The 27,875-nt window shown below is 43.7% G+C and overlaps 1 protein-coding gene across 2 annotated transcripts in view; it reads right to left on the reverse strand.

The window, feature by feature from the left end:
* Positions 1-27,875, reverse strand: part of LOC121156258 (phospholipid-transporting ATPase IB) — a 584,459-nt gene that overhangs the window by 403,885 nt on the left and 152,699 nt on the right. For both annotated transcript variants that reach the window (XM_040979868.1, XM_040979869.1), the window contains exons 12-23: positions 27,473-27,600; positions 26,382-26,459; positions 21,319-21,407; positions 20,991-21,035; positions 15,724-15,799; positions 9,592-9,697; positions 8,873-8,955; positions 8,045-8,094; positions 5,930-5,999; positions 3,998-4,082; positions 2,912-3,051; positions 598-736 (exon numbers count right to left, since the gene is read on the reverse strand). In XM_040979868.1, the coding sequence (XP_040835802.1) occupies positions 598-736; positions 2,912-3,051; positions 3,998-4,082; positions 5,930-5,999; positions 8,045-8,094; positions 8,873-8,955; positions 9,592-9,697; positions 15,724-15,799; positions 20,991-21,035; positions 21,319-21,407; positions 26,382-26,459; positions 27,473-27,600 (1,089 nt within the window). The remainder of the gene's footprint in view (positions 1-597; positions 737-2,911; positions 3,052-3,997; positions 4,083-5,929; positions 6,000-8,044; positions 8,095-8,872; positions 8,956-9,591; positions 9,698-15,723; positions 15,800-20,990; positions 21,036-21,318; positions 21,408-26,381; positions 26,460-27,472; positions 27,601-27,875) is intronic.

Raw genomic sequence — 27,875 nt, forward strand, 5'->3', positions numbered from 1 at the left:
ATTTCTATTTCATCCCCACTTCCCCTGTCAATGTTTCCCCCCATATTGTTACAACAGTACAGTTTTAAGGTTTAGAACAGGTGGGAGCAGGGACCGACGGTGTGGCCAAGCAGCTAAAGTCCTTGCGTTGAACACACCAGGATCCCATACGGGCACCAGTTCTAATCCTGGCAGCTCCACTTCCCATCCTGCTCCCTGCTTGTGGCCTGGGAAAGCAGTCAAGGATGGCCTAATGCTTTGGGAGACCTAGAGGAAGTTCCTGGCTGCTGGCTTGGGATCAGCACAGCACCAGCCGTTGCACTCACTGGGGGAGAGAATCATCAGACAGAAGACCTTCCTCTCTATTTCTCCTCCTCTCTGTTTGTCTGACTTTGTCATAAAAATAAATTAATATTTAAAAAAAAAGAATAGCTGGGTGTGCCCATAAGACTATCTTCACTGGACATCAGTAAACTTTTCTCAGCTTTCTAAATGAAGAGTTCTAAAAAATACATCATCTGGCATTGCATTTGAGAAAACCTCAGGCAACCTCCCAAGCTACCTCCAAAACACTTTACAAAAGCCAACATCAGCAAATAATTTTTTTAAATTACTTACCAATATTAATTGCAGTTTCTTGTTTGTCTCCTGTCAACACCCATATTTTAATTTCTGCCTTCAGTAAAGTTGCTATAGTTTCTGGCACCCCAGCCTGAAGACGGTCTTCTATGGCTGTGGCTCCAAGTAACAGTAAATTCTAGAATGAAAAATAACTTCAATCAGTGGTGGATTCATTCTGAAGTGCAGCATGAGCAACAAAATACCAACAACAGAAAGGCATTGATAGCATCCTAAAATGGTTATTTTATTTCCTCCACATTATCCCTGGGTTTGTAGTTGACTAATACATTTTGGCGTAGGGCTGTCCAATGATTTCTCATGTTACGACTACTACACACAGGCGGGCAACCCAGCACCAGCCATTCATGTCGTGACATATAGGCATGTTAGAAAATCACAGGCCAGTAGAGTGTGTGACAAGTGCTCCAGAGCTTGGCGACTTTGTGAGTCTGCCTCCCTTTAGCCGCCACGTTAAGCACTGTGCTTTATTCAACACAAGAGAACCGGTTCTAGAGGAACCACTTACCTGGAAGATGAGAAGGGACTTACGGGTCTGAGAATTGAACAGTTAAAAAGGAAAGCATCCAAGTACAAGGCTGCCCCCTGGTCATCCACTTCCAGGCCCAGGATGGGTCAGCTGGGACTAAGGGCAGGCATGCAAGTGCAGTCGCCCTGGCTGTCTGCATTCTTCCTGCTGACCTGGCAGATTCCACAGCCTCTGCACGACAGCCTGCATGCTGTGTGGGAAAACAGCTAGCTCCTGAGTTTCCAACCCAGGCCTGACACCACAACATGGGCATGTCACCCATTTGATGACTTTTACAATAATTAGTCTGGAAGACATTTTGGATGCTTCCATTATTAAATTTACTTTGGTATAGCCATGTTTCCATGCTTAGCTGATAAAGTTGAGTCCATAGCGGCCTGTGTACATAGCAAACAGTTCTTTATCTTAATGTGCAACTGAACTATAATCCAAATGAAGGATGCTGTTGTAACCAAGTAACTGAGTCTCAGTCCAGTGCAGATGCTGAACTTCCAGACAGTGAAGGCCTGAGAGCGGCCCAAACAGAACCTCATAAGGCAGATGCTGACACTAGCCGATGAAGCTGCTTCCGCACTCATTTCCTGTACCCTGGCTGTAAATACATCCTGCAAATGTTGTGGAGTAGGGTATTCAGAATCATCCTTAGTCAGGCCTGCTTGCTCTGTTCTAGAATCTTGTTTGCTTAAGTAAATTTTGTTGAAAGTAACTTGACTCAGGGTCTTTTTCTCCTTAAATACCACTAAAGCAAGGCAAATGAAGGCTTAGATTCAGTCTTTCTCTTATCAAAATTCGACTGCAATGTCAATGCTGAGAACATAAAAGAAAAAGAGAAGTTGAAAAAAAACAATAGATGATGGGGAAAAGTGAACAGCCACAGAAACTAGAAAATGGATGGCCAGTATCTGCTCATAAGAAACAGGAAAAAGGGCCCGGCGCAGTGGTGCAGTGGTTAAGGTCCTCGCCTTGCACACCCGGGATCTCATATGGGCACCAGTTCTATCCCGGCGGCCCCGCTTCCCTTCCAGCTCCCTGCCTGTGGCTTGGGAAAGCAGTCGAGGACAGCCCAAAGCTTTGGGACCCTGCACCCGCGTGGGAGACCCGGAAGAGGCTCCTGGCTTCAGATCGGTATAGCATCGACCGTTGCGCTCACTTGGGGAGTGAATCATCGGACGGAAGATCTTCCTCTCTGTCTCTCCTCTCTGTATATCCACCTTTCCAATAAAAATAAAAATAAATCTTTAAAAAAAAAAAAAGAAACAGGAAAAAAAAATGCTGAAAACCCAGACCACTGATTTAAAGGAGTCTAGTACACAGAAAGCTACTCAATGCCTTCAGATACACTAAAAAGCATAACAGTAAAAAATAAAGATAAACAAGAGGGAGCAGCTATAATGAAGCTTGAAGATCATTAGAATAAGCTAGCTGTGAAATTTCTTAGTGTGTATCATTTCTAACTAGCCTGCACAATATTTTCATTGCACATATAACAGTGTGATAATCTTATCAGGCTTAATGCCAGGCAATCCCTGCAAGTCACCGATGCTGTTTATCTATTAAGACATCATTAATACGAGCTGAGGGTGGATGACCAATGAAAACTAAGAGCTTCCGAGAGCAAAGAAAGAAATGATTTAAAACTAATGTTTCATGAAGACACAAGAAAACAGATCACTCTACAGTAAAAGGACTCCTGGCTAAAGATTTGGTTCAATAGGTGGCGAAGTCCTTCACTGAGTATGTAAAGACCGTATACAGTGCAGTCACCTTCTCAATGATCTCATAGCACTCTTCCAGGCGTTGAGCTCTGTCCTTCAGTATGGTGCTGGCTTCCTGGTAGACTTTCAGCCATTCCTCGTACTCGTTCTCAGAGAGGTCAGCGTAAGCCACGCACAGAGTCCGCAAGCCTGGAAAGTGGGTGTGCATGAGTAGTATACTCACCTCGGGAGGTAGCATGCATTTCCCTTTTATATCAGCATGCTCGAAAAATGAGAGAAACCAAATGCTTTTTGCCATCACCCCAGTATTCACACTCTACATAGAGACATTTTAAAACCATTTTGCTTTCTAATGAAGAATGTCTTCTACAAACTTCTGTGTAAACAAGAATTCTAAGAATGAATTCAACACAACAGAGAGGTAGAGGAGTTATGCACGATCCACGGGCACTTGCGTAGTCAAGCAGGTGTCAGCAAGTAGAAGAGGCAGGAAGTTTGGTTCCAGAAATCAGTAAAAACCCCATGTGCTATTGCCTGAAAGCAGCCACACTCAAGCAGCTATACTCAAGTGCGTGTGTGTGTGTAAGCACGCTTTCGTGTGCATTCAAGAATAGCCTTAAGAACACCCCATGGCAAGAAAGCACCAATCAGCACCAACAACAGACTCAGCTATCATCACCTGTACTCAGACAACATGTGACATCCGTGGTATATGAAGCCTTTGCTGCTCAGGAGGGGATCACTATATTATTTCCAGTCGGTGATAAGCCATAACCCTATGAGAAGGCTAACAGGTGAGGCGTGGAGGTTCGACCACATGACTCCTCTGAGATGCTGGTTGGCAGACGATTCCTCTGCTGTGAGTCTCTGCCTTTCCCCTCTGCACTACTGTGATGACTTAGCAGAGCCACATACAGGTCACTGAGTTCAGACTGTACTGTTCATTTCATCAGTGCCACAGACAGAGGGTGGAGACGGGATGAGACTCGGGCAGGGCACCTAAAGAATACATTCCTACAAAACAAGCTGTCCTACTGCACAAAAAGGCCAGCCTATTCAGACCAGGACTCTCTACCCAAACACACTTAAAAGTTAACTGCAACGGGCCCAAGAAATATTTTCAAACTTCACTTACCTTCTGTAGCAAAATATTCCAGATGACATAAGGTTTCCTCCATGTATTTTGAGTCTTTTGAAAGTCTCTCAAAAATTACATTATCCTATAAGATAGGAAACAGCATGACTGGTGAGACCTTAAGGAAACCTTCCAGGGAGGTTGTTAATAATAACAGCTTTGTTTGGTTGGTGTTTATCAATATGAGAACACTTGAGTGGGCAGGTAGGAATACAGTTCTTGGCCAGGTTCAGGCAGGAGTTTTTGGAAAACAAATTGGATATGAATGTGTCCAACAGAACCAAAAACCTGGTATGTATTTTCAAAGCCAAACCAAAACCCACTGGGGAGAATCCTAGGAGCCAAAGCAACAATCAGGGACTCCGATATCCCAATTATAATACCCATGCAAACCTGCAAAAGCTCATACCCCACATGCATGCATGTATGTGAGTGGGAACGGTAAAAAGCACATCCCAACTGACTCACGTGCAATCACACCTGCTGACACTGGTGGCAGGGGGCGTGCCCCAAAGCAGAGAGGGTACAATGCAGAAGCTGGGACGCACACAGGTGAAGGCAGCTTATTGCCTCTTGATGGTCTCCAAGTCTGACAATCGGGACTAGGGGACTGGATAAGGATTCTCCCTCTTGAACAATGAATTGAATAGGGGGGACTTCAAAAAGACAGTAAAAATACTGATTCAAATGCAAATTTCAGTGCATCTTCCTAATGTGCCTTTTCCATGAGGTTTTGGGAAACCTCTCACATATTATAAATTGCATAGTTTCAGGTCACTGAAAAATATTTTTTAAGAAATCTAGTCTGGCTTAAAGGAGACCAGGTTTGCAGAGAATTCCATCCCATGAAGATAAAATAGACTTTGCAACATTTTCAGACTTCCACCATTGTATATCCAGTCTTCCCTCTCTACTGCCTCACTCCACTCCTTTCACTTGCTGTGGTACTTAGAGCATAATGCCAAATAAACAGAGTTTAAAAAGGAATATAATGTGAGTATATAACCCAGGTGACCTGAATTTAAATTATTGTTTCTATAAGCACAGAATTCTTTCATGGGTCCTGAAATAATGTCATTAGAATTCCCAGGCATTACTCATTTTTAAAATCCCCAGTCAGAGTATACTCAAATGAAACCACTCTTATTCCTACAACTGGTGAAGATTAGCAATATCTTCCATAAATCACTGATCTTCATATAGGTTCCTATTTTTGACATGGTCTCACAAAATAAATATTTCTGTTCCTTAATACATAAGCACATAATTTAACAGGGTAAGTACAATTCATAATCAGTAACACTTGATAACACATGCAGCTTTGGTTACCAGGTGGGAAACAGGACAGAGCCTGACCCAGGACCCCATCTAGGATGGGCAGTACTAACTGGGCCGTGAGTCCTTCCGCGGGCCCTACACCCTAGCTCTCTGTGAGAAGCATCACACCGTGACCCTGAGAAGAATGACTGCTAGAAAAGCAACGCATCACTCTTCCAAGGTTGTCGGAAAACTTATAGTAAGAAAAATCCCATGAGTGGATCTCCAAGCGTTTTACAACTTTTTCATTCTGTCTTTCCACAAATGTTTCAAACTGCGCTCACAGACCAGCGTACTAAAAGATTATCCTGAGTCTACACAAATTGTCTTCGCAGTCATCACACAGAGTGGTAAGAGTGCAATGGAAACTCACACTCTGAGGATCTCACGTGACACAGAAAGTTACTTTCTGAAGCCAACCCACAAAGCGAGCTTTGTGCCAGCCATCTTCAGTCAGGCAGCCTGGAACTTCAGTATCTTGAGTGAACCTGCAAGTGCCTTCCACCCTTGGACAGACGCTCCAGCAGGGGTAAGGGCAGCAGAGAGCAGAGGCTGCCAGGGAACCAAGCGGCTCCCAGAACACCCTGCGGCATTGCATACTTTACTGATACTCACAGCCCCTTTACAGTAGAGTCGAAGTTGTCCTGAAGGAGTTCGAACAATCACCGACATCCTTTTTCTGTCACTGTGCAGGTTAAAAAAAAAAAAAAAGCAAAAACAAAAACAAACAAAAAAAAACCTTGTCACTGATCTGCTTTCGAGGTCTCAGGTCCTGTGACCAAACACTCTCAAAACAAAAGGAACAGTCCCTAGCGCAGTCAAGCTCCTTTCCCCTTACTTTTCCTCTAAAGAGGATGTTCATCATGAACCCACTTTTTTCACTTGTATCTAGTAGATGTCAATCTCTTTCTTTCCCAGCCATAAAGTAAGCACTAGCGCAGCTATTTGCAATAGTATTGCGCTGCAAAGTACATCAAATTAACTTTGACAATACTCTGGAATGCCCATTTGACAGCTCAAAACATGAACCCGACTGTTAACAACCCAGTCATAGTAGAGTAGAACTTTTACAATAACTTTAAAACATACATCACTTAAACACCTCCTCGTTCTGAGTAGTGTTTCGCTCTGCTCTCCTCACAAATCCCTCACCATGACCCACCTGCACTCACTGAGCTTCAGTGACTCCCTGGTTACCTATAAATTCCCTCTTTCTCTTTCTTTACATCTCCCTCTGGAGCCTCACCTTGTGCAACCTCCTCATTTTCCCCAGGCTTCAAGCACACAGGAAATTACCCTCCCTCTTCTTCCATTACGCCAATCCATGCCTTTGCTGCCATTTCATCTCAACTCCTGTGGCCTTTCTGCTGGGTGACTCCCGCTGAACTAACATAAGAGTTGGGGACATTTTCAGCACCCTGGTCCACGGTACTTCCCTATTAAGTTTTCCACTCTCTCTCGGCTGTCTGGTAATTGAATCCTCTTAGTAAGGTTAACCTGCATTTCAGTTTCTCAACAGTTCCCAATGTGTAAAGCATAATTACCATCAAAAGCTTCAAAGAACTATTTTCAACATGAAGTGGCATCAGGAAAAAGACGAGTCAATGGAACAGAAATTGCAACTGCACATGATCTGTTTACTCTTCTACAGCTTGAAAAATAGAACCTTACATCTTCATCCACAGTGGACTGTTCTTGCCTAACTCCTTTTCCCCCTTCTGTTTCATCAATCAACTACTGACCTCAGTTAACACAGAGCCAAAACAGTTTCCAACAAAGAAGAGGTACCAAACAGGTCCAGAGAGATGCTGACCAACAGGAACACCTGCCACCACCCACAGGAACACTGCCTCCCTCCCGCACCCTGCAAGTGCTACTGTCCCCAGCAGTCCCCTATTTCTCCCACTGAATATTTAACCCCAGGGGCTCAAGCCTGCAATCCTAACACGCAGGACTAGGGCTGGAAACTATTTTCTTTAAAAGGATACGACTCTGACTTTCATCAAACAGCTTACAAGGCCAAGAAAGCAAGCAATTTGGGAATCGTTTCCCAAAAGTCATTGCAAATCCCCTGACTTTCAGCAACAGGAAGAGACGCTTCTGAGGCAGCAGCTGAATCTTGCTCTGGCATTGACAGTTCCCCATTAGAAACAAGGAAGGAAATAAAACATTAAGCTGTTCCCTTATAACAGACCACGAATGTTCCAGGAGAACAAAAGAATCCAGCAAATATTCCCAGGTCTTAAATGAAAGAAACTGCAGAAGGCAAGGATGCATCCAAATACATATGAGACAACTGCCCTGGTTAGAGCAGACCTCCGATGGGACGAGTTCAGGGCACCTGTCCTCATCTGCCAGGCTTCTCACAGCGGAGTACCTGACGGTGCTGGAAGCATGACCTCACGGGACCAGGGAAACACCAATGAAAATAATGCCCTCATCACACGCTCCAAGCTATGCAGACACGTCTATGGCTGCTGAGGCAACACTGCCAGACTCTGCAGAGCGGAGGAAAGAGCAGGAGGTGGGAGGATAAAAAGCAATCTACTTCATCATCTTTAATGAAAGTCACAAATTCCAGGGAGAAGCGGGTTTGCAGAGATCAGTTCCCTATGTTTAAGGCTAGAGGACTGACCATATTCAGTCATCCCACAGAATCACACACACTCTGGTGAAGCTATTAAATACACCCAAGTATTTTGTTTCAAGTGTAGAAAAGACAAAACATACCTAGAAAATTCCAGAACATTAAGGATTCCAAATGTCTGCTCCTGTCCCATCTAAAAAAAAAAAAAAAAGAAAAGAAAAAAGAGATTCTCACCTGAGTTGCTAAGTATGGAAAATCTCAAAGCAACTGTCTGGCATTCATCAACACACACACACAGCAGATGCATTTCACGGTGCTCCAGTTTGGTGGGGTCAGAGCTCCCCCCTCTGGCAGAAGCATCTCATTTTCCTGTACATAGGTGGCGTCCTAGCGATTGGCTGGTGTGGCCACTTCCCAGAGATGGCCGACAAGCTACACAGATCCACCAGAACCTGAGGCCAGCTGCGCTTCCAAGGCGAGAAAAATCAGAAACTACATAACCTCTTGACCAAGGGGCGGAGGGGAGAATCCGCAGATGGAGAGAAGAGATTTAGAACTGTAACGTCTCTCTCTCCAAGCAGAGAAGAGACAAGCCCAGTTGGGTTGGGAGGGCTCCCTGGGCAAGAAGGAGGAGGAGATGGCGCTGAGGCCACAGAGCGATGCAAGCTGCCCGCAGAGATGAGAGGGCTTTGAGCTTGTTCTCCAAGCTTCCACAGAGCAGGCAGGAGGCCTGTGAAGCTCTCAGCTATAAATGATTTCCCATCAGCTATGGGATACCTGTGGGGAAGCCACTGCACAAGAACCTACTGCTGCAGTGCAAAGCAGCAGGCCTAAGCTAAGCTGATCACAGAACTGCCACGGCCTTCCAATAAGTTCAAAAGAGAACAGAGGCTCGGTTCCCATGTTTACAGCAGACACACCATGTGACCACTTCCAGCCCCCAGTCAGGGTGCAGAAGGTGGGTTGCTTACCGCCTCTATAATGACAGAGTATGGTGTCCTGCCGGTGAAGACAAAGCCCAGCTTCTTAGCTCCTTTCACCAGCGCAGCTTCGTCTGTGAACAAGGAGGGGGTGGGGATTGACTCATCCCTCTCTGGTAATTAACGAGACCCACTGCACTTAGACACCGGAATGAAAACTTGGGGTACAGAACACTGACTCTTCCTAACTCTAGAGCCCTGAAATGGGAGGACCCAGGTCTAAGGCTAACTCAACATACCAGTGATCCACATTCCTGGTGTTCTCTCTTTAGGATCAAGCTCACTCTAATCAACCTAATATCCCCTGGAATGAGGCAGGTCTTAGTCACGGAACCATTCAGAGCACCAGGGAGTGCACAGAGTGGCTGCTCCAATATGAAGCCCCTTACCCTAGCACCCAGCAAGCCCAGGAGGCATAAGGATGAACAGACACTAATGGGATTCTCTCTTGAGAGAACTGGGTTGTACTAACTTCTGCTGGGAAAGGTAACATGGCCCAGGGCCTCTACCTGCCAAGGCAGTGCTACCTGACAAGTCCGAAGGGCCCAGCACCTGCTCTCTATGGTTTTAGCATCTGTAACCATCGTGAGAGGTCAGAGACAGGGACCTCCCATAAGGCAGTTTGCACCACCGCTTCTTCCACCCGTAACTACAGACACCAAGTTATCCAGGGAAGGAGCTGGCAGGGTACATCTGGCAAGAAGCCTCACCTGGGGAGGAGGCCTGGTAGATGATGTTGTCTCCATCCTTCTCAGGAACCACGGTGTGACACACAGCCAGCAGGGTGAGGAACTCCTGGATGCAAGGGGCTGTGGGCTGCAAACAGGAGACCGAGTTAGCCTGTTGGGAGCAATCCTGTGGCATGCGTCAGAATCAGCTCCAAGGCAGCACCTGCTTCAAGTCCAGTGCTGGATTCTTCTTGCCATTCCAACAGGCTCCAGAGGCTAAGCTGGGCTCCACCTGTGCCCCTTTCTGCCCCACCTCCTTTAGTTCCTCAAACGAAGCGTATCCTTTCCAGGTCCCTCCATCCTGCACCTGCTCACAGCAGGTGCTCTTCCTCCTAACTCACCCCCTGGCCTTCAGGGCCACAGCTGCTTCACCTGAGAAGTGCGTCATTCCCCCTGTCTGGGGATGTGGCTCCCACACACTGGCTCACGCAGTCAGGGGACCTCCAAGAGGCTCCTGCCTTTCGGCTCTCACGAGCTGTCTCCCCACTCTGTAGATCCATGCGGGCTAGTGAGGCTGACCCTTGCTGCTGTGGGCATCCCATCACAGCAAAGACAAGACTCTCCCTGACAAAAACCAGCCAGTCCCTCACCAATGTACTTCAGCTCTGCAGTTCTCCATCCAAGGATTTATTCTACAGCGTGTCTGATCTCTAACTTTTCTTTGCGTACCTGGGAGGAAGCAGATATTCCTCACCTTCCACTATGAAAAAGCAGTGAAAACACAAATTGCCTTAGATATGTATCTAAACAATTTCTCCTATCCCAACTGAAAAAAAAAAACTACAATTTTAACTGAGAAACAAATCACATTTATAACTAATGGGGAAATGGGCTCTCAATACTATTTTCCCACCTAAGGCCTTAAAATCCTTTTTTCAATTATTTTATTCCTATAAGGTGAATAAATTTCACACATTTCATGCACACAGATTTAATAGCAGAGTGGTGCTTCCCATCCTAATCTCCCTTCTTCATTTTTAATTTTAGATTTTACAATGACAGACTTTCAGTTTATTTTGCAATCACAGGCTTACTCTTCCACTGGGTAAAGAATTCAACAAATAGTAAATAGAAAAAACGCTGTTACTCAGGAGTATAAAAAAAGCACTGCCAATAACATTAAAATACCAAACTGCCAGCTTCACTTTTACATCACGCTTTTTCTACTCTGTGTAATACTTACAACAGATCAGGAAACTATGTGATATTTGTCTTTGGGAACTGGCTTCTTTTACTAAGCTAAATGGTTTCCAGTGGCATTCATTTTGCTGTCAGAGACAGGGTTTTGTTCTTCAAAGGACTGAATAGTATTCCATAGTGAATATCTACCACATTTTTATATGTCCTGTCAACAGTTGGTAGATAGCTGGATTGACTCCACACTGCAGCCACTGTGAGTCAGGCCACTGTAAACATGAGGTTGCAGACAACTCTTTCACAAGCTGCCTTTATTTTGATGGGGTAAGTTCCAAGGAGTGGGATGGTTGGGTCACATGCGGGGATCACTTTCAGCTTTCTGAAGAATCTCACGCTGTCCGCCACAATGGCTAGGCATGAAGGAAAGTCCAGCTCAGGGCAAGATTTGAGAGGGTTCAGGCAACACTGGCACGGCACCTCTTTAAATGCTATCACTGAGGCAGTGATGGCTCAAGGGCTAAATCTGCCACTTGCAAGCACTGGTTCTAATCCCGGCTGCCCCACTTCCCATCCTGCTCCCCACCTGTGGCCTGGGAAAGCAGTCGAGGACGGCCCAAAGCTTTGGAAAGACCTGGAAGATTCTGGCTCCTGATCAGCTCAGCTCTAGCCACTGCATCCATTTGGAGAGTGAACCAACAGATGGAAGATCTTTCTCTCTGTCTCTCCTTCTCTCTGTAACTCTGCTTTATCAATAAAATAAATCTTTTTTTTTTTTTTAAAGATTGCCATAGTTATTTGGAGTCTCTTATGCTTCCATATGTATTTTAGCATCATGTTTTTCTATGTTGGAAAAGAATATTGTTGATATTTTGATTGAGATAACACTGAATTTATAAACTGCTTTGAATGTTGTGCACATTTTGATATTAATTCTTCCAATCCATTAAACTTACCAACTTTTTATTTGCTTAAAAGTTTCCAGTGACTTCCATATATGACGCATGGGATTCAATAAAATTTGCTGGATTCCACGGCTTTTGACAGGGATCCTGCCTACAACACCGACAGAGCCTCTACAGAGCTGAATCACAGTCACGTTCCAACTGCAGACAGGATGTGCTACGGCCAACTGAGTGGCCAAGTCACAGCCAATTAACTAGTTAAGCTATAACTGATTGGTTGGTTGATTGAGGTGTAGTTAGTTAACATCTTTCCTGTTTCACCTACATTTTCTACAAATGCTGTCAGATCTGTTGCTAGTTGCAGTTCTCAGACACCACCCCAGTTTGGGGGATGCCTTTTGCTTAGCTAAACTTGTAAATTTAATTGGTCTGAGAAATTTTCCTGTTTTAAACAATATTGTTTAAATTTATTTTAATTTTTTTTAAATGAAGAGTGGTAGGGAGAGCGAGATACAGAAATCTTCCCAGTGGAGCCCTAGTCACTGCACTAAATGGTTACCCTTTTTAATCCATGAATTACATGTCTTTAATAACCATATGAGGCATTTTATTTCCTGCTTTTTATAAAAATTGTAATGACCACTCAACAGCTCTCTGAGTTTCAATGGACTATCCTTGGTTCTCAAGGCCAATAGCTACACTCGCCTCCATTCTAACAGATACGCTTCTTCAGCTATTATCTATCCACACGGGCTAATATCTCAGGCATATTAGTCAGGGTGGGCATGGTGATGCAAAGTTAACCTGTGTAAGTCAGAGTCCTGGCTGATCTGCCTCTGATCCAATATCCCGCTAAAGCATCTGGGAAGGCAGCAGACAGATGATGGCCCAGTTCTTGGGGTCCCTGCCTCCCACAGGGGAAACCTGAGTGGAATTCTTGGCTTTCAGTTTCTGCCTTAAATGTCAAACCAGACAAAATTAATGAAGATTTTTAAATTATCAAAACCTAATTACCCTACCTTTGGAACTTTACTTAATGCAGAATTCTTTATTAAATCAGGGGAAATAGACAAATTAACCTGAAGCTCAAGAATAAAATATGTGGGTATGTATGTGTAGAATTGTGTGTGCATGTACCTTTTCAAATGTTTAAGATTTTTAACTTTGGCAAACTATACATGTGCTATTATCTTATACACTTATACATGTAGAATTCAGCAGCATAAAATCTATATTTATGCTGTATTCCCATCACCACTACCCAGAACTTATCATCCCCAAACTCTGTATCCACTAAACACGGACTCTCCATTCTCTTTTCTACACACACCTTGGTTACTTCTAGTCTGTTTTCTATGTTATCTGAATAACACAAAGAGACATATCCATACACCTACATGTAGACACAGATAGAATGAATGAATTTTTTCTGGAAGGCTCAAGCTCAAAATTCCTAGGCATAATGATTCGAAAGAAAGATATCCCTTACTCCTTGGCAAATCTTGGGGAATGTATCCCACAAAGTCACTGCTTAGCAATGTAATCAAGGGATCACATGAACTGTCCTTTGAAATTTTCCATAGGTTGATTCTTTGACTAAGAGCCAAATTCCATCCTGGCTATCGGCCCACAGAAAGCTTAAGGCAGTTCTAAAGGACCCAGAGAGTCAGAAATGATGATCTAGGAAAAAAGAAAGCTCCGAGGCAGATGGAAATACTCCTTTGGGAGGGAAACAAGGTCTTCTTGGGTCAAATGCTTTCATTTTAGTCTATGATCCCAAGACAATGTAGATAAGAATACAGGGCAGCCACAGCCTGAAGCCCTCGAGCAAATCTTCCTTCTCCCCAACCACATTTTGGCAAAATGAGCGTGTGACCTCATAGGGCCTGTATTTAAACTGCTTGCAAACATACACCGACTACATTGAATCCAACCACCCTTCTCCACAGAGAAAATGGCTGGAGCCTCTGACCAAAACCTACAGTGGAGTTGGATGTTAAATATCAAAGGGCTTAATTAACAAAGTAGCCCAGGTCAAGATGATCTCAGTTGGATTCAAGAGTGCCAAAAATTTTACAGATGTCACACAGGGGCAAGTATCGTCAAACTGTCCAAAGTCAGACATAAAGTTTCTGAAATATGCATGACAGAAAATCTTCAACACTTAGAGCAGATGTTACATCAGAAACTTTATACGCTAAAAAAAGCAACACAAGGTCCAAGTTCTAGAAGAAAAAAAAAAACTGTCCACCTAGATAACTGTATCTTATAAAACTCTCCTATCAAGCTACACAAAACATCAAACATCTTGGAATAAATCTATCCCAGGATGTGAAAGATCTTTACAACGAAAATTATAAGACATTAAAGAAAAACATAAAATAAGACACAAAAACAGAAGAATTGTTCAGTTTAGTGGGTTGGGAGAACTGATATCATCACAGTGTCCATACTATCCAAAGCAATTTACAAATTCAGTGATATCTCAAGCCAAAGAGCAAGGACGCTAGACCTGGAAAAAATGATGCTAAAATAGGCAAAGTGATCTTTAAAACGAGAAACAAAGCCAGAGGCATCACAATCCCAGGCTACAGGGCAGTCATAATCAAAACAGCCTGTAACTGGCACAGAAATAGACATGTAGACCACTGGTACAGAATACAAAACCCCAAAATCAACCCACATATCTACAACCAACTAATTTTTGACAAATAAACTAAAATCGGTCCCTGGTGAGAGGACAGTCTCTTCAAAAATGGTTCTAGGAAAATGAGATGTTCACATATAGAAGAAGGAAACGCTGACAAGGATCAGGCGAAAGGAACTCTAATACATGATTGGTGAGAATGTAGCCCAGCACACGCATTCTGGAAGGAAGTCTGACTATTCCACAGGAAACTGAAAACAGATCTACCATGTAACCCAGCCATCCCACTCCGAGAAACCGACCCGAACCAGAGGCAATCAGCACATGTCACAGACATCTGTATTCCCATGTTTACAGCAGTTTACAGCCAAGGTATGGAAGCAACCCAGATGTCCACCCACTGATGACTGGATAAAGAAAATGTTGTATACTACAATTTAGAATATGACTCAGCCATTAAAAAAGAATGAAAAGTTGTGTTTTGCAATAACATGGAATCAAGAGGAAACTATTATTCTTAGTGAAATGAGCCAGTCCCAAAAAGAAATTACCATATATTTTCCCTGTGGTACCTAAAATACAGATTACAAAAAATGTACTATTTATGAGCAAAACTGACATTTTGAAATTTGATTATATTTTTGGTAAAGTTGAGGATGAGTGGCCTTTATTTTCTATTTGCTATTTGCTGAATTCTTTATCTAATGGAGTGTTAAGCCTATGATTCATGAAGCCAGCTGAAATGACATCATCGTAAAAGAACTGTTTAAAAAAAGAAAGCAGGAAGGCTGTGGGTCACTGGCACGCAGACCAGGTGAGCAGAGCAGGAAGTATCAATGCGCTCCTAAGTCTGCACTGTGAAAACACATGAAATGTGTTCACCGTATTTTATAGAAAACAGGATAATTTAGTATTGAAAAAGACCTTCCACTGGGGCTGGCCTGCCGCGTCAGTAGCCCACATGGGCACTGGTTTAAGTCATGGGTGCTGCAGGTTATGGCCTGGGACTGCAGCACGAGTGTTTAGGCTCGTGCACCACCCGGAAGAAGCTGCTGCCATCGGAGCAGCTCAGCTGCAGCCACTGTGGCCACTGGGGAGTGCACCAGCACGTGGAACATCTCTGCCTCTCTCCCTCTCTCTATCTGTAACTATGCCTTTTAAACATATAAACAAACTAATCTCTGAAAAAAAAATCCCCAAAATACCCGCAGCAGGAAATTAATACTGCAGCTCACCTTGGGCTCCAAAACACAAATCATACACTGTAGGTTAATCATCCCAATTTCGTTCTGAAACCACTGTGTACAGACCTCCGCATTCCCTACATTTATACAAGTAATTTGTGTTAATTAAAAATAACTGAACAACAGAGGAGAACAAAGTACACCATCAGCTGTCTAGTGTCTTTGAAGAAAAATCCGGACTTACATGGTGATCTTCAATGTTCTTCAATAGTCGGGGATCATTAAAATCACAGGAGTCACTAGGGTGTGGTGGCATATGACTAGAAAAAAAGAGAATTAAAAATATCTAATCAGTTCAGAAATTTCCATCTTAAGACCTGGTAGTGATCTGCTTCAGGAAGAACCCTACCTGGAAAGCCCACTGAGATCTACTAAACTCATTTTTCAATTTTTTATTTATCTGAAATAGCAAGTGAGACAGAATAGGACCTCACCTGCTGCTTCACTCTCCGAACGCCCACAATGACCAGGACATGTGTCTGGTCTAGCCGTTAGGACACCTGCATGCTACTTCAGAGTGCCCTGGGCAAAGGAATGGGGTTCCTCCCACCCACACAGGAGGCCTGCATTGAGCTGCGAGGTCCTGCCCTTGATGCCAGCTATCATGGGCTTTTGGGAAATGAACCAGCAGGTGGGATCGCTCTCACACACCATCTATCTGTCCATCTTCTATCTCTTATCTCCATCTTAAATGTATAAAGAAATGTTTTCAAAATATAACTACAAGAAAAGAAGTTTTACATGCCAGCTGTGTGCTACTACACTGAATCACACGTACTGGGCTAAGTACACTGATCTCTCTCCATTCTCTCCTGAAACACTTTCTTTCAGACAGTAGAAAAAGAAACAACACTGGGGATGCCAACCCGAATCTGAACAGAGATCAGAATACAGCATAGCAGAGAACATGGCAACCAAGAGCTGCAAAGGAGAGCGCCTGACATGCAAGCTGCTACCCTGTGAAGGCTGGGGAAAAGACAGCTTGAGACACTCATGAGCCACAGAATGTAGAAGATGGAAAGCGAAGACTTGAGCAAGACTCGGCCTGCAAGAACCTTCCCGTAGGGGCAGGCATTTGGCTCAGATTGTACTCAGATGCCACTGAGTACACCTACATCCCAAATCAGCAAGAATGTGTGAGTTCTAATCCCAGCTCTGCTTCTGATTCCAGCTTCCTGCTAAGTCAGGGAGACAGCAGGAGATGGCTCAAGTACTTGAGCACCTGCCACACACACGGGATGGAGCTTCAGGCTCCCAGCTTTGGCCTGGCCCACCCCTGGCTGTTGTGAGCACGCAGGGAAAGAATCAGCAGATGGCAACACGCTGTGTGTGTGTGTGTGTGTGTGTGTGTGTGTGTGTGTGTGTGCCCGCGTCCACAACCTACCCTGCTCTGATTTTCAGAGACAGCCCCACCATGCAGTTCTGTTAGGACATAGGTTTCAAAGTAGGAGCAGACGACACTCATTGTAAGAAAACTCCAAACCTGTTAGGATGGTTATTTAAAAAGAAAAAAAAAAAAAAAGGGAACTAAAATCCAAGTGTGATAAGTGCTGGTGAGGAAGCAGTGACGCAGAGAAACGTGAACTTCGTATGTTACTGGTAGGAATACAAAATGAGGCAGTTGCTGTGAGGAATGATTTCATGGTTCCTAGGAATGCTAAGCCTGGAATCGTCATGTTATCCAGCAATTCCACCCCTAGGTGCAGAAGAGAAAGACTTGAGAGAAGGAATTCACACATATTCTTGTACACCAACATTCATAGCAGGAGCTATTCCCAGGAACCAATGGCAAAGGCAACCCAAACGCTCATCAACAGAGAACAGAAATACAGTGTGTTATAGACACACAATCGAACACTGCTCACCCTAAAAAGAAGTTCTGATATCAGCTACAACATGGATAAGCCTTGGCGATATCATGCTAAGTAAAGAAGAGAAAAGCCAGAAAAAAAAAATACTATATGGTTCTGCTAATATTAGGTGCTTATGATAAAAACCACATACAGAGCAAGTTGAATGTTGTTATCAAGTGCTGGAGGTAGTAAGGAAATACTGCTTAAAGACACAAGTTTTCAGAAAAACAAGCTCTGGGAACAAATAGTGGAAATGGTCATGAAGCATTTTATCAGTGTGAGTAAATTATACACTTATAAAATAGTTAAAATGGGACATCAGGAGCAGGCATTTGGCACAGAAGCCAAAAGACCTGTATCCCACATCTAGGTGCCTGGGTTCAAGGCCTGGCTCTGCTTCAAATTCCAGCTTCCTGCTAGCGCATACGCTGGAGGCAGCAGGTGAGAGCGCAAGTACTTGATCCCTGCTAGCCACGTGGCTGATGCCAGATGAGCTCCCAGCTGCCTGGCTTCAGCTTGGGCAGCCCCACTCATCATATGAACGTACGCATTTGGAGGAATGAACCAGTTCATGAAGCATCAGTCCCTCTCTCTCTACCCTTCCCTGCCTCCCTCTCTCTCTCTCCTTCCATCCTTCTCTCCCCCTTTCCAGTTTCCTCTCTCTTTCTGCATATGTATGTCTTCTAAATTTTTTCTGTGCATTTTTAAATAAATAAAAAAATTTAATTGGATGTTCTTTCCAACTTGACCTATAAATTTCACATAATCTCCATAAAAATCCCCTAAGTTATTTGGCAGGACTGACAGACTGGTTCTAGAGTATAGACAGAGAAGCAAAAGACACAGAACAATCAACACAATATTGAAAGAGAGAATAAAGCTGGAGGACTGACACCTTGGAACTTGAAGGCTTACTGTAAAGCTACAGGAATTAAGACAGGGTATAACAGACAGATCAAAAAGAGACCCCAGACATTAAAAGTAAATGTAGTCAGGGAGCAAAAACCATAAATACAGTGCAGCAAAGATAATCTTCTCAACAAATGGAGCTAGGACAACACTTAATGTGCAAAACATGTGGCTCTAGACACAGGGTGCACACCTTGAACAACAACAAAAAAATCACTCAAAATGGATCCAACACACAAATGAGAAACACCAAAACATAAACTCTCTAGGGGGAAACACGAGAGAACGCTGGCATAACCTTGAATACGACAGAGATTGTTAGCTACAGCAAAGTTCCACAAATAAACTGGGCTTTGTTGAAATTTAAAACTTCTATGAAAGACGCTGTCAAGAGCATAAGAAAACAGGACACAAAGTCATAGAAAATAGTTACATAATACAGTCCAATAAAGGACCACTACCCAAAGAAACCCTAAAACTCAACAATGAGAAAATAAAAGAATGGAGCCGTGGTTGTAGTACAGCACGTGAAGCCACCTGTCTACAATCTGGCATTGTTCTGAGCAGCAGATCAAGGCCCAGCCACCTCACTTCCAGTCTAGCCTCCGGCGAATGTATCTGCAAAAGCAGGGCCCAAGCACACAGGCCTCTCCCACCCAGGAGGGAGACACAGATGGGGTTCCAGGTTCGTGGATTCAGTCTAGCCCAGTCCTAGCCTTTGCAAACCACTAGACAGAATCATTCTCTCTCAGGCCCGGCGCCATGACCTAGTGGCTAAAGTCCTCACCTTGAACGCACTGGGATCCCATGTGGGTGCCGGTTCTAATCCCAGCAGCCCTGCTTCCCAACCAGGTCCCTGCTTGTGGCCTGGGAAAACAGTCGAGGATGGCCCAAAGCCTTGGGACCCTGCACTTGCATGGGAGACCTGGAAGAACTCCTGGCTTCGGATTGGTTCAGCACTGGCCGTTGCACTCACGTTGGAGAGTGAATCATTGGACAGAAGGTATTTCTCTCTGTCTCTCCTTTCCCTATATATATCTGACTTTGCAATAAAAATAAATAAATCTTTAAAATAAAATCAATCTCTATTTACCTTCCTTTCTGTAACTGACTTTCAAACATGTATATAAATCTTGTTTTTTTAAAAAAAAAAAGTTACACAGAAAACAAGCAACATAATTGAAAAAACTGAATCAAAACCCCTTAAAAGACTCTCACCAAAGGAGATATGCAGATGTTTAAAAAAATCATATGAGAATATCTTCAGCATCACACGCCATCATGAAAATGTTCATTACAATGAGACGTCACCACACACTATTAGAATGAGCAAAATTCAGAACACCAAATGCCGGTGGGGATGTGGAACAAGACTAGCCATCATTCACTGCTGATGGAAGATCACTTTGGAAGACATTTAGAAGGTTCTTTATAAAACTAAATATAATCGTACCACACAATCCAGCTACCAAGCTCTTTGGTATTTGCCCAAGGAAGATGACAATTCATGTCCATCTCCAAAGCCTACCCATGACGGTCTACAGCACCTTGAATAACACTTGCCTAAACCAAAACTATCGACACATTTTTAGGGCAGGGGATAAGTATTAACACGAGTCTACTAGTGGACAGCACAACACAAGAGTGGACCTGATGAAAACTACCGATTTTGTGTGGTTCTGAGCACATCTCACCCTCTGTAACAAGTGTATCCCTCTGCTTAATAATGGGAGTAATGGGAGAGGAAGCAGAGGAGGGCAAGACAGGATTGATACGGGAATCCTACGCCACATCTTAATTTGACTGTGAAACTAAAACTTCTTTTAAAATTCTCCTATTACATATATATCATACAAAAATAATTTTTTAAAAATATGGGAACACAGTCAACAATTTTATCAGGCCTTCAAACAAAGTCTATAAAGCGAAGTTGAGAAATGAAATCTAGGGATTGGTAAGGAACTGGTGTGTGGGCACAGGGGGACAGAGCAGAGAAGACAGACAAAGCACAGGCAAGCTCAAGAGATATTTTTGAAACTAAGAATGAGAAACTCCACTTGAAGGATTAAAAAAATCGAGCCAAATAAGGTCAGAAAATGAAACTAAAAACGTGCAAAATGGGATAGGAAGTTAACAAAGTGAGGATTCAATCAGGAGGGTGGCGATCTGTCTAACTGGAGGAGCAGAAATTATCAAATAGTATGAGGAGTGCAAAAGGGAACACATTCAGAGAGAAATGGCCCATGAGTCATGCATTGAATCCCCAACACATTGAAGAAAAACAAATCTACACATAAGCTTCTAGTTTAAATTTCAAAGGCTGACGATACATAGAAAAATTTAAGATGAGAAACCTTGTTTTTCCACAGCAGGAATTCCAGCAATTGTAAATTGCTACACATTGTAAATGAGCCTAAGCATATGATTTTTGAAACACTGAAGTAAAAACTAAACTCCTGAAGTCCAAGCTGGCTGCCTCAGGGAAATGACGCATCGGAACCAAGAGCAGGTTATTTTTGTAAAAAGCTTTACAGCGTGGACTTTCAAAGCTGAACTTGTGTTTGAATTTATTCTGGTAATTATTCAGATAACACATAAACCACTTTAGTCTCTCTATAAAAATATTGAGGTGAGAAATGCTAATCTGAGAGTTTTCGTGCTAATGCGTCAAGAAGCGGAAGTGTCTTACCAGAAGTCATCAGAGGACGGCTCCCTCGCCAGCTCCGGGAAATGGCTGTCAGGAAGGGAAAACGGGATGGTCACCAGTCTGTGATCAAAACCCCAGTAAGACAGAGAGATTTACACACACCCTGGAATCGTTCACTAAGTCAGTATGTGCAGGAATGAACACTTCGTTTATAAATTTTCATTTGGGCTCTATTACGGTTTATGCACGCTCAGCAGTAACTCTGTAACTCCTTTGGAAGTGCTGAAACTCAAGATATCTGACTAGTTAAAAATGGCCTTGCTTTACTAGAAGCATACAAGTGGAATGTTCAGCAAATACACACACGTACCCATAGGTCACTCCAGCAATGCTGCACTTCTTGAAGTTCATGATATTGCATGTAAGAGTCCCAGTCTTGTCAGAAAACAGGTATTTTACCTAAATCAGGAAGTCAAATAAGTACACATGAAGAACGTAGTAAGAAGCAAGACTAACACCTGAAGTCTCTCCTTGTATAGTTGTTCAAAATTTGCATAAAACTTATAAACAGATTGCCTTAAAACAAGCAAATCCATAACAAATCTATGTGTATATACCTTGAGGCTTAGATCATTCACTAACCTATATTCGTTACTAATTCTGACTCAAATCGCACAGAAACAGGCCAAAGAATCTTCAGCCATGGCCTTTGCGTCCTATAAGTTGAAACAGCTCAGTGCTGCACAACATTACTCAGGAGGCATGACCTCATACAATATGTTGCTCTTTTTGACACTTGGTCTCCAGTGCAGGCATTCAGCCTAGAGGTTATGGCACCATTGTCCCACACTGGAGCATCTGGGTTCAGTTCCAAGTCACAGCCCCTGACTCCAGATTCCTACTATTGCAGATGGTGGGAGAAGACTCAGGGGATGGTTCAACTGACTGGATTCCTGCCACCCAGCTGGGAGACCTTGACTGAGTCTGTAGCTCCTCCTATGGGGCTGGCTCAGCCTCGGGGTGTGAACCAGCAGGTCAGGGCTAGCTCTCTCTCAAAGAGAGGTGGATTTTTAAGAAAAGACTTCACTCCCATCAGAATAAGAAAGCATATCCTGAAAGAAAACAGAACAAACTCAAAGCTTCTCAACCACTAGTTAAGATGCAAACAAAGACAACATGAGCCTGTGTACAGCAGATTGAACCATAATCTATTACATCACTTTCCAAGATGCAAAGCTTCACAAATCTGACACAAAAATCTCTCAATATCCAAAGATGAAAAGAGAAATTACTGAGTAGTTTAACAAGCAAGCCATCGTGACAAGACTGAATACAAAGCAGACATACTCCAAATATGATGCCAAGTATATGATCTGAGGCTGATGATGTAAAGTGGAAGAGGCTAGGAACTCAAGACCACAATATGGCAGAGAATCCGGTACAGGCAGGCCGTGTCGCAGCCCAGTCACGTATCCCCGGAAAGTCGCCCTGTCCTTCTGAGCTCTGCCTTTGCCTCTACGCAATAATAGGTTCAGCCAGAACATCATGCCACCTGAGCATTCTGGGAATTTGCATCCTGGACAAGGACCTTTGTTTTTCAGTGTTTTTCCACTGAGACTGCTGCCAGATGCGAATAGCATCCTGAGAACCCAGGGAATACATCGGGGGAAGCAGTGTTTCCCGGCTCCTGAGCAGAGGAATTAACAACACAAACTGCTTACTCTGCATTTTGTCTTAATTAAGCAGTATAAACATATGCACAAAGAATACTTTCAAAGCAATCAAAGGACCTGCAGGTAAAGAAAGATTAAAGCTTCTAAAGAAATCAAACATTACATCAAACTATAAGATCGGTGCCCTGGGGGTACAGTTAGTGCTTATACATGCTGACAACTACCCAACAGAATACCCATCTTGAATACACAATGATTTCTTCTTTAAGAAAAGCCTATCAAACTGTTTCGCAGAGAATTTTACAATAAGGAATGATCAAGATTGACTTGGCATCACTATATCTACTGAATTTTTACTCTCTAGAAACGCTGCAATGTAGAACTTCCTCCTCACACGTACTTTTCCCCTCTCCCCAGCCAGGATGGACTGCTTCACGTGAGTATGCATCCTGAGACCTTGGGACCCTTCCATCATTCAGGTCCAGCTCAATGGCGCCGGAGAACACGACACTGAATATACCGAGCATTACGGGAAACTGACAAAAACAACCAAAGATTGCACTCATTGATCATGGTACCAGAGGGCACTGGTTCCAGGACCCGTGCCACCCCATACATACAAAATCCATGTGTATGCAGGCTCTTCATAGAAGATAGTATAGTTCTGCACAGAACTACAACATATTGCTATATCTCATATTTTAAGTCATCTCTGGATTACTTATTATGCCTAATATAATGTAAACACTACATAAATATTTGTGAGAGGATACTGCTTTGGGATTAATGACATCAAAAAAGACCTTAGCACGTTCAGTATGGACATAAGCATCATCGGTTTAACCACACTTAGTCAGGCTGTGGTTGGTTGAAGCCAGAGACATGGAGTCCACACCCATGGGTAGCGGGCTGCATACAGCACAGCAGTACATACCCCCAACGCTCAAAAGTCTCCAGAGAGAAACAACTAACAATTACACAACTAGTCACATCTATCTGAGTGTCTTCAAAAAGTCATGGAAAATTACTACGAAAAAACCATTGATGGGCTTCAAGACTTTCTGCACCACATTGTTCTCCTAATCCCATTTTCCATCATTTTTCTCGAGTGCCCTCTATCATGTCAGAGAGATGCTATAGGAATACAGAAGGCAGACAAAGGAGTTTTGCCTAGAAACCTGGACAAGGATTCAAAGAAGATGCACACTTAGTCGATATGTACCCAGAATTCAGTGATTCATAAAAGTGTACAATTCTACCAGGCAGACAAGGGAAGTGACAGTGCCATTCTAGAAGGGGAGAATATGATGCAGAGAATGGGGGGTTAAGGGCCAAGTCACTCTGGGGACAGTCCCTGGTCCCGTGTGACTGCACCAGAGGCTGGCAGTGGAGGCCTTCAGTGTGAGTCTCCCTGGGAGGACTTGTCTCCAAGCCAAGGGTGATCCCTACTGACCATCTCTCTGCTGTGTGAGGAACAGAACATAGAAGTGGGCCCTGGGCCTGGTAATGAACACATTCCAAATCAGAACCCTTGGACTCAGTCCTTGTCTCTGCTCCCGATTCTAGCACCCTGCTAACCCACTCTGGGAGGTAGCAGTGAGTACTGAGACCCTGTCACCTACATGGGAGTACTCCATTGTGTTCCCAGCTGTTGGTTGCAGTTCTAGCCCAGCCCTGGACACTGCAGGATTTTGGAGCTGTCTCTCTAATCAGTTTTTGTTGTTGTTCTTCTTTGTTTTTAAAATGTAAAGGAGGGGCTGGAGCTGTGATACAGTAGGTTAAACCTCCATGTGCAGCACTAGCACCCCCTGTGGGCACTGGTTCATGTCCCCAGTACTCTACTTGTACTCCAGCTCCCTGCTAAAGAGGAAGATGGCCCAAGTCGTTGGGCCTCTGCTTCCCCAAGGGACATCTCAAAGAAGCTTCTGGTCCCTTCTTCACCCTGATCTAGCCCTGGCTGTTGCCACAATTTGGGCAACGAACCAACAGATGGAAAAGAGCTCTCTCTCTCTCTGTAGCTGTTTTTCAAATAAATAAATGCTTTTAAAAAGAGGTGTAAAGGAAAAAAAATTTAAAGTGCATATGTGAGCCTGCGTAATGAAAGAAAAGCTAAAGACAAAAACGTTGCTGAGTAGATTTTGAAATTACAATGGAACAGAACCAATACCATTTTTATCTATGAATTTGTATTTGCTTAAAAATTTATGCACAAACTTGAGCCGCATCTTTCTGCAAAGCATTAAAGAATTTACTTTGTTAGAGAAAGAGGAAGGAATGAAGGAATGGAGGAATGAAGGAAGGAAAAGAAAAAAAAAATAAAAGAGAGAAAAGAAAACACTTCCATCCAAGATGTTTTCTAGCCCTCAGGTAAATGAGACATCTCTCCAGCACCTGGCCAGAGGAGCTGAGCATGGGAGGTGGTACCAAGCACTCCCTGCACCAGGCAACTAAGCGTGAGAAGGCTAGAACTGGACGATCTGAAGTCTCCTTTCTTCCATTCACTAGTGAGCTGTGCATGTCCGCACCTGTAAAATGATGATGCCAGCATCGTGGTGTAGTTAGCTAGTCCTCCACCTGCAACACCAACATCCAATAGGGACGCTGGTTCTAGTCCCAGCAGCTCCACTTCCCATCCAGCTCCCTGCTTGTGGCATGAGAAGGCAGTCGAGGACAGCCCAAAGCCTTGGGACCCCGCACCCATGTGGGAGACTCGGAGGAAGCTCCTGGTTCCTAGCTTCAGAGCAGCGCAGCTCTGGCCACTGTGGCCATTTTGGGAGTAAACCAGTGGATCAAAAATCTCTCTAACTGTCCTTCTCTCTGTAAACACTGTCTTTCAAATAATTAAAGTAAAACAACGAAAAAAATCAGTCACCTTAGGGTTGCTGAAATGTTTAACAGAATGTACAAATGACGGTCTGGGTTGTGACACAGTAGGTCAGTCCCCTTCCTGCAGTGTTGAAAGCCTATGTAAACGTTAGTTGAAGTCCCGGTTGCTCCACTTCCAATCTAACTCCCTACTAATGCGCTTGGGAAAGCAATGGAAGATGGCCCAAGTGCTCGGGGCCCTGTCACCCCTGAACAATACCCAGAGAAGGTTGTGGCTTGCACTTGGCCTAGTACTGGGAGTAGGAGCCACTGGGTCATGAACTAGTGGATGGAAAAGCTCCCTCTTTCTCTGTCTCTCTCTGCCTTCCCTCTCTCTGATTTTCTGAATAAGTAAATAAAAATAAATTTTTAACCAAAAAAAAATCAGAAATTATAATCTTTGATCACCATGCACCCATGCACAAAGACTGTTTCTTATAGCCATTTCAATGTAAGACAGAAACATGGTGCAAAGCATTACTCGCTAAAGTGGAGCTGTGAGGATAAAGTTGGAAAGACACTGCCTCCTGGAATAGTCCAGAAACAAAACCTGGAGCACGTGAGGGACACTTGGATTTCAGATTAGCCCTCACGTACTTTGTGAGGTTACCCAGCACCCACACACCTTAGCCATTGATTTCGCTGTCATTTACTGCTGATAAACACTTATGTAAAGGCTCCCAAATGATGACGTGTTATAGATTTTTTTATAACTGCATTCTGGATGGCAAGCTGATTCCAAATGGAAGTCAAAACCAAATATCATCAGTGCTGGATAATACTGCAGACTCCATACCACATACATGGAGAGTTGGGCTTGCCAAATCCCCCATGATTCTTCTAATAGCATTCAACTGGTCTTGCACATTACCCAAGTTCCCAAGGAGGCTCTCACCTGCCCAAGCTCTTCATTAAGGTTTGATGTCCTGGCCATTGCAGGAGTATCATTTCCTAGATAATACATATCTGTGTCCTGAGACAGAGAGAATGGAAAGATTAGAAAACACATTCTAACAATCCATTCAGATGAATACACAGAGCTTAAGACCTTTTCATTTTCATAATCACTTCGGGGGTAATAATACAGCAGCTATCAAGATCATGACTTGAACTAAGTCATGACCCCAAGCCTGGTGAGTATCCTGCTCACAGGCCTGCTGTGAACATCACACAGAAACACCTTCAGCTGCATCTTCTCTGCAAGCACAGACAGCTAAAGGCCAACAAGAGCCGCAGCAGTTCCATAAACTCCAACTTCTCTTGTACAATCGAACGCAAGTTTAACAGTCACAGCGAATTATAATATATCATGGGCCCCACTCTAACAAGCCAATAAGCAGTTTGTTCAGTACTGACAAGACCTTAAAAGCATCAACAGTGCCAGAACTGTGGTATACCAGGTTAAACTGCAACCTATGATGCCTACTTCCCACATGAACACTGGTTGGAGACACAGCTGCTCCACTTTCAAAGCAGCTTCTTGCTAAAGCACATGGGAAAGCAACAGACGACCCAGATACTTGGGCCCCTGAATCCACGTGGGAGACTAGGAAGAAGTTCCAGGTTCCTGGCTTCATCCTGGCCTATGTGGCCTTTTGGGGAGTGAAGCAGCAAATGGAAGATCTCTCTTTCTTTCTCTGTCCTTCTCTCTAATTCTTTCTCTCAAATACATAAATAAATCTTCTAAAACATCAACAGCAATTACAGATGATAAACACCTACGTAACATGCTACCTCCATTATCTCAATTAGTCTTCATGCCAACCTTTGAATAGGTCCATCATCCTGCCCATTTCTGTAGGACACATTCATGGGTATACTTTCTCAGTTTTCTGTTCGGCATGCTTGACCCAGGACCCAAACATAAATGATCTCAACTGCTTCTTTCCCAGGAACCCACTTCAACAACAGAGACACTGATTAGAAAATAGGGGTCAACAGTTCCACGGGCACTCAGCTTTCAGTCTGTGCTTTAGTGATACTCACCCAGTTTATAAAGAGGGCTTGTGTGTACTTCACAACCTCCAGGGTCACCAGCAGACTGATTGGAATTAGATTGTTGTACAAAATGATGAACGTCAACAGATTGTATCCAAAGTTATCCGAGCTCGTGTCTGCAGAGGAAAACCACAAATGCAGCTTCAGCTTCACTCTTCGTTCAGCCTCCTCCTCTAAATGATGCCCGCCGCAAAATTCACATTAAAAGAGTTAAAAGTTACTGAGCATCGTGTATGTGTGAGTAACTGTGCGTACAACAGCAGACACAGTTCCCGCTAACAAACAGCTGGCTTCGCCATGGACGCCAGGCAAGGGGACATGCTCCCTGCTGTGCCTGCAGCAAGGGACAGCTACTCAAGTGGAGCTCACAGGGCACTGCATGAACCAACGG

This window comes from Ochotona curzoniae, unplaced genomic scaffold, assembly GCF_017591425.1.
Source record: "Ochotona curzoniae isolate NIBS_2020 unplaced genomic scaffold, NIBS_Ocur_1.0 contig_3332, whole genome shotgun sequence".
Lineage (NCBI taxonomy): Eukaryota > Metazoa > Chordata > Mammalia > Lagomorpha > Ochotonidae > Ochotona > Ochotona curzoniae.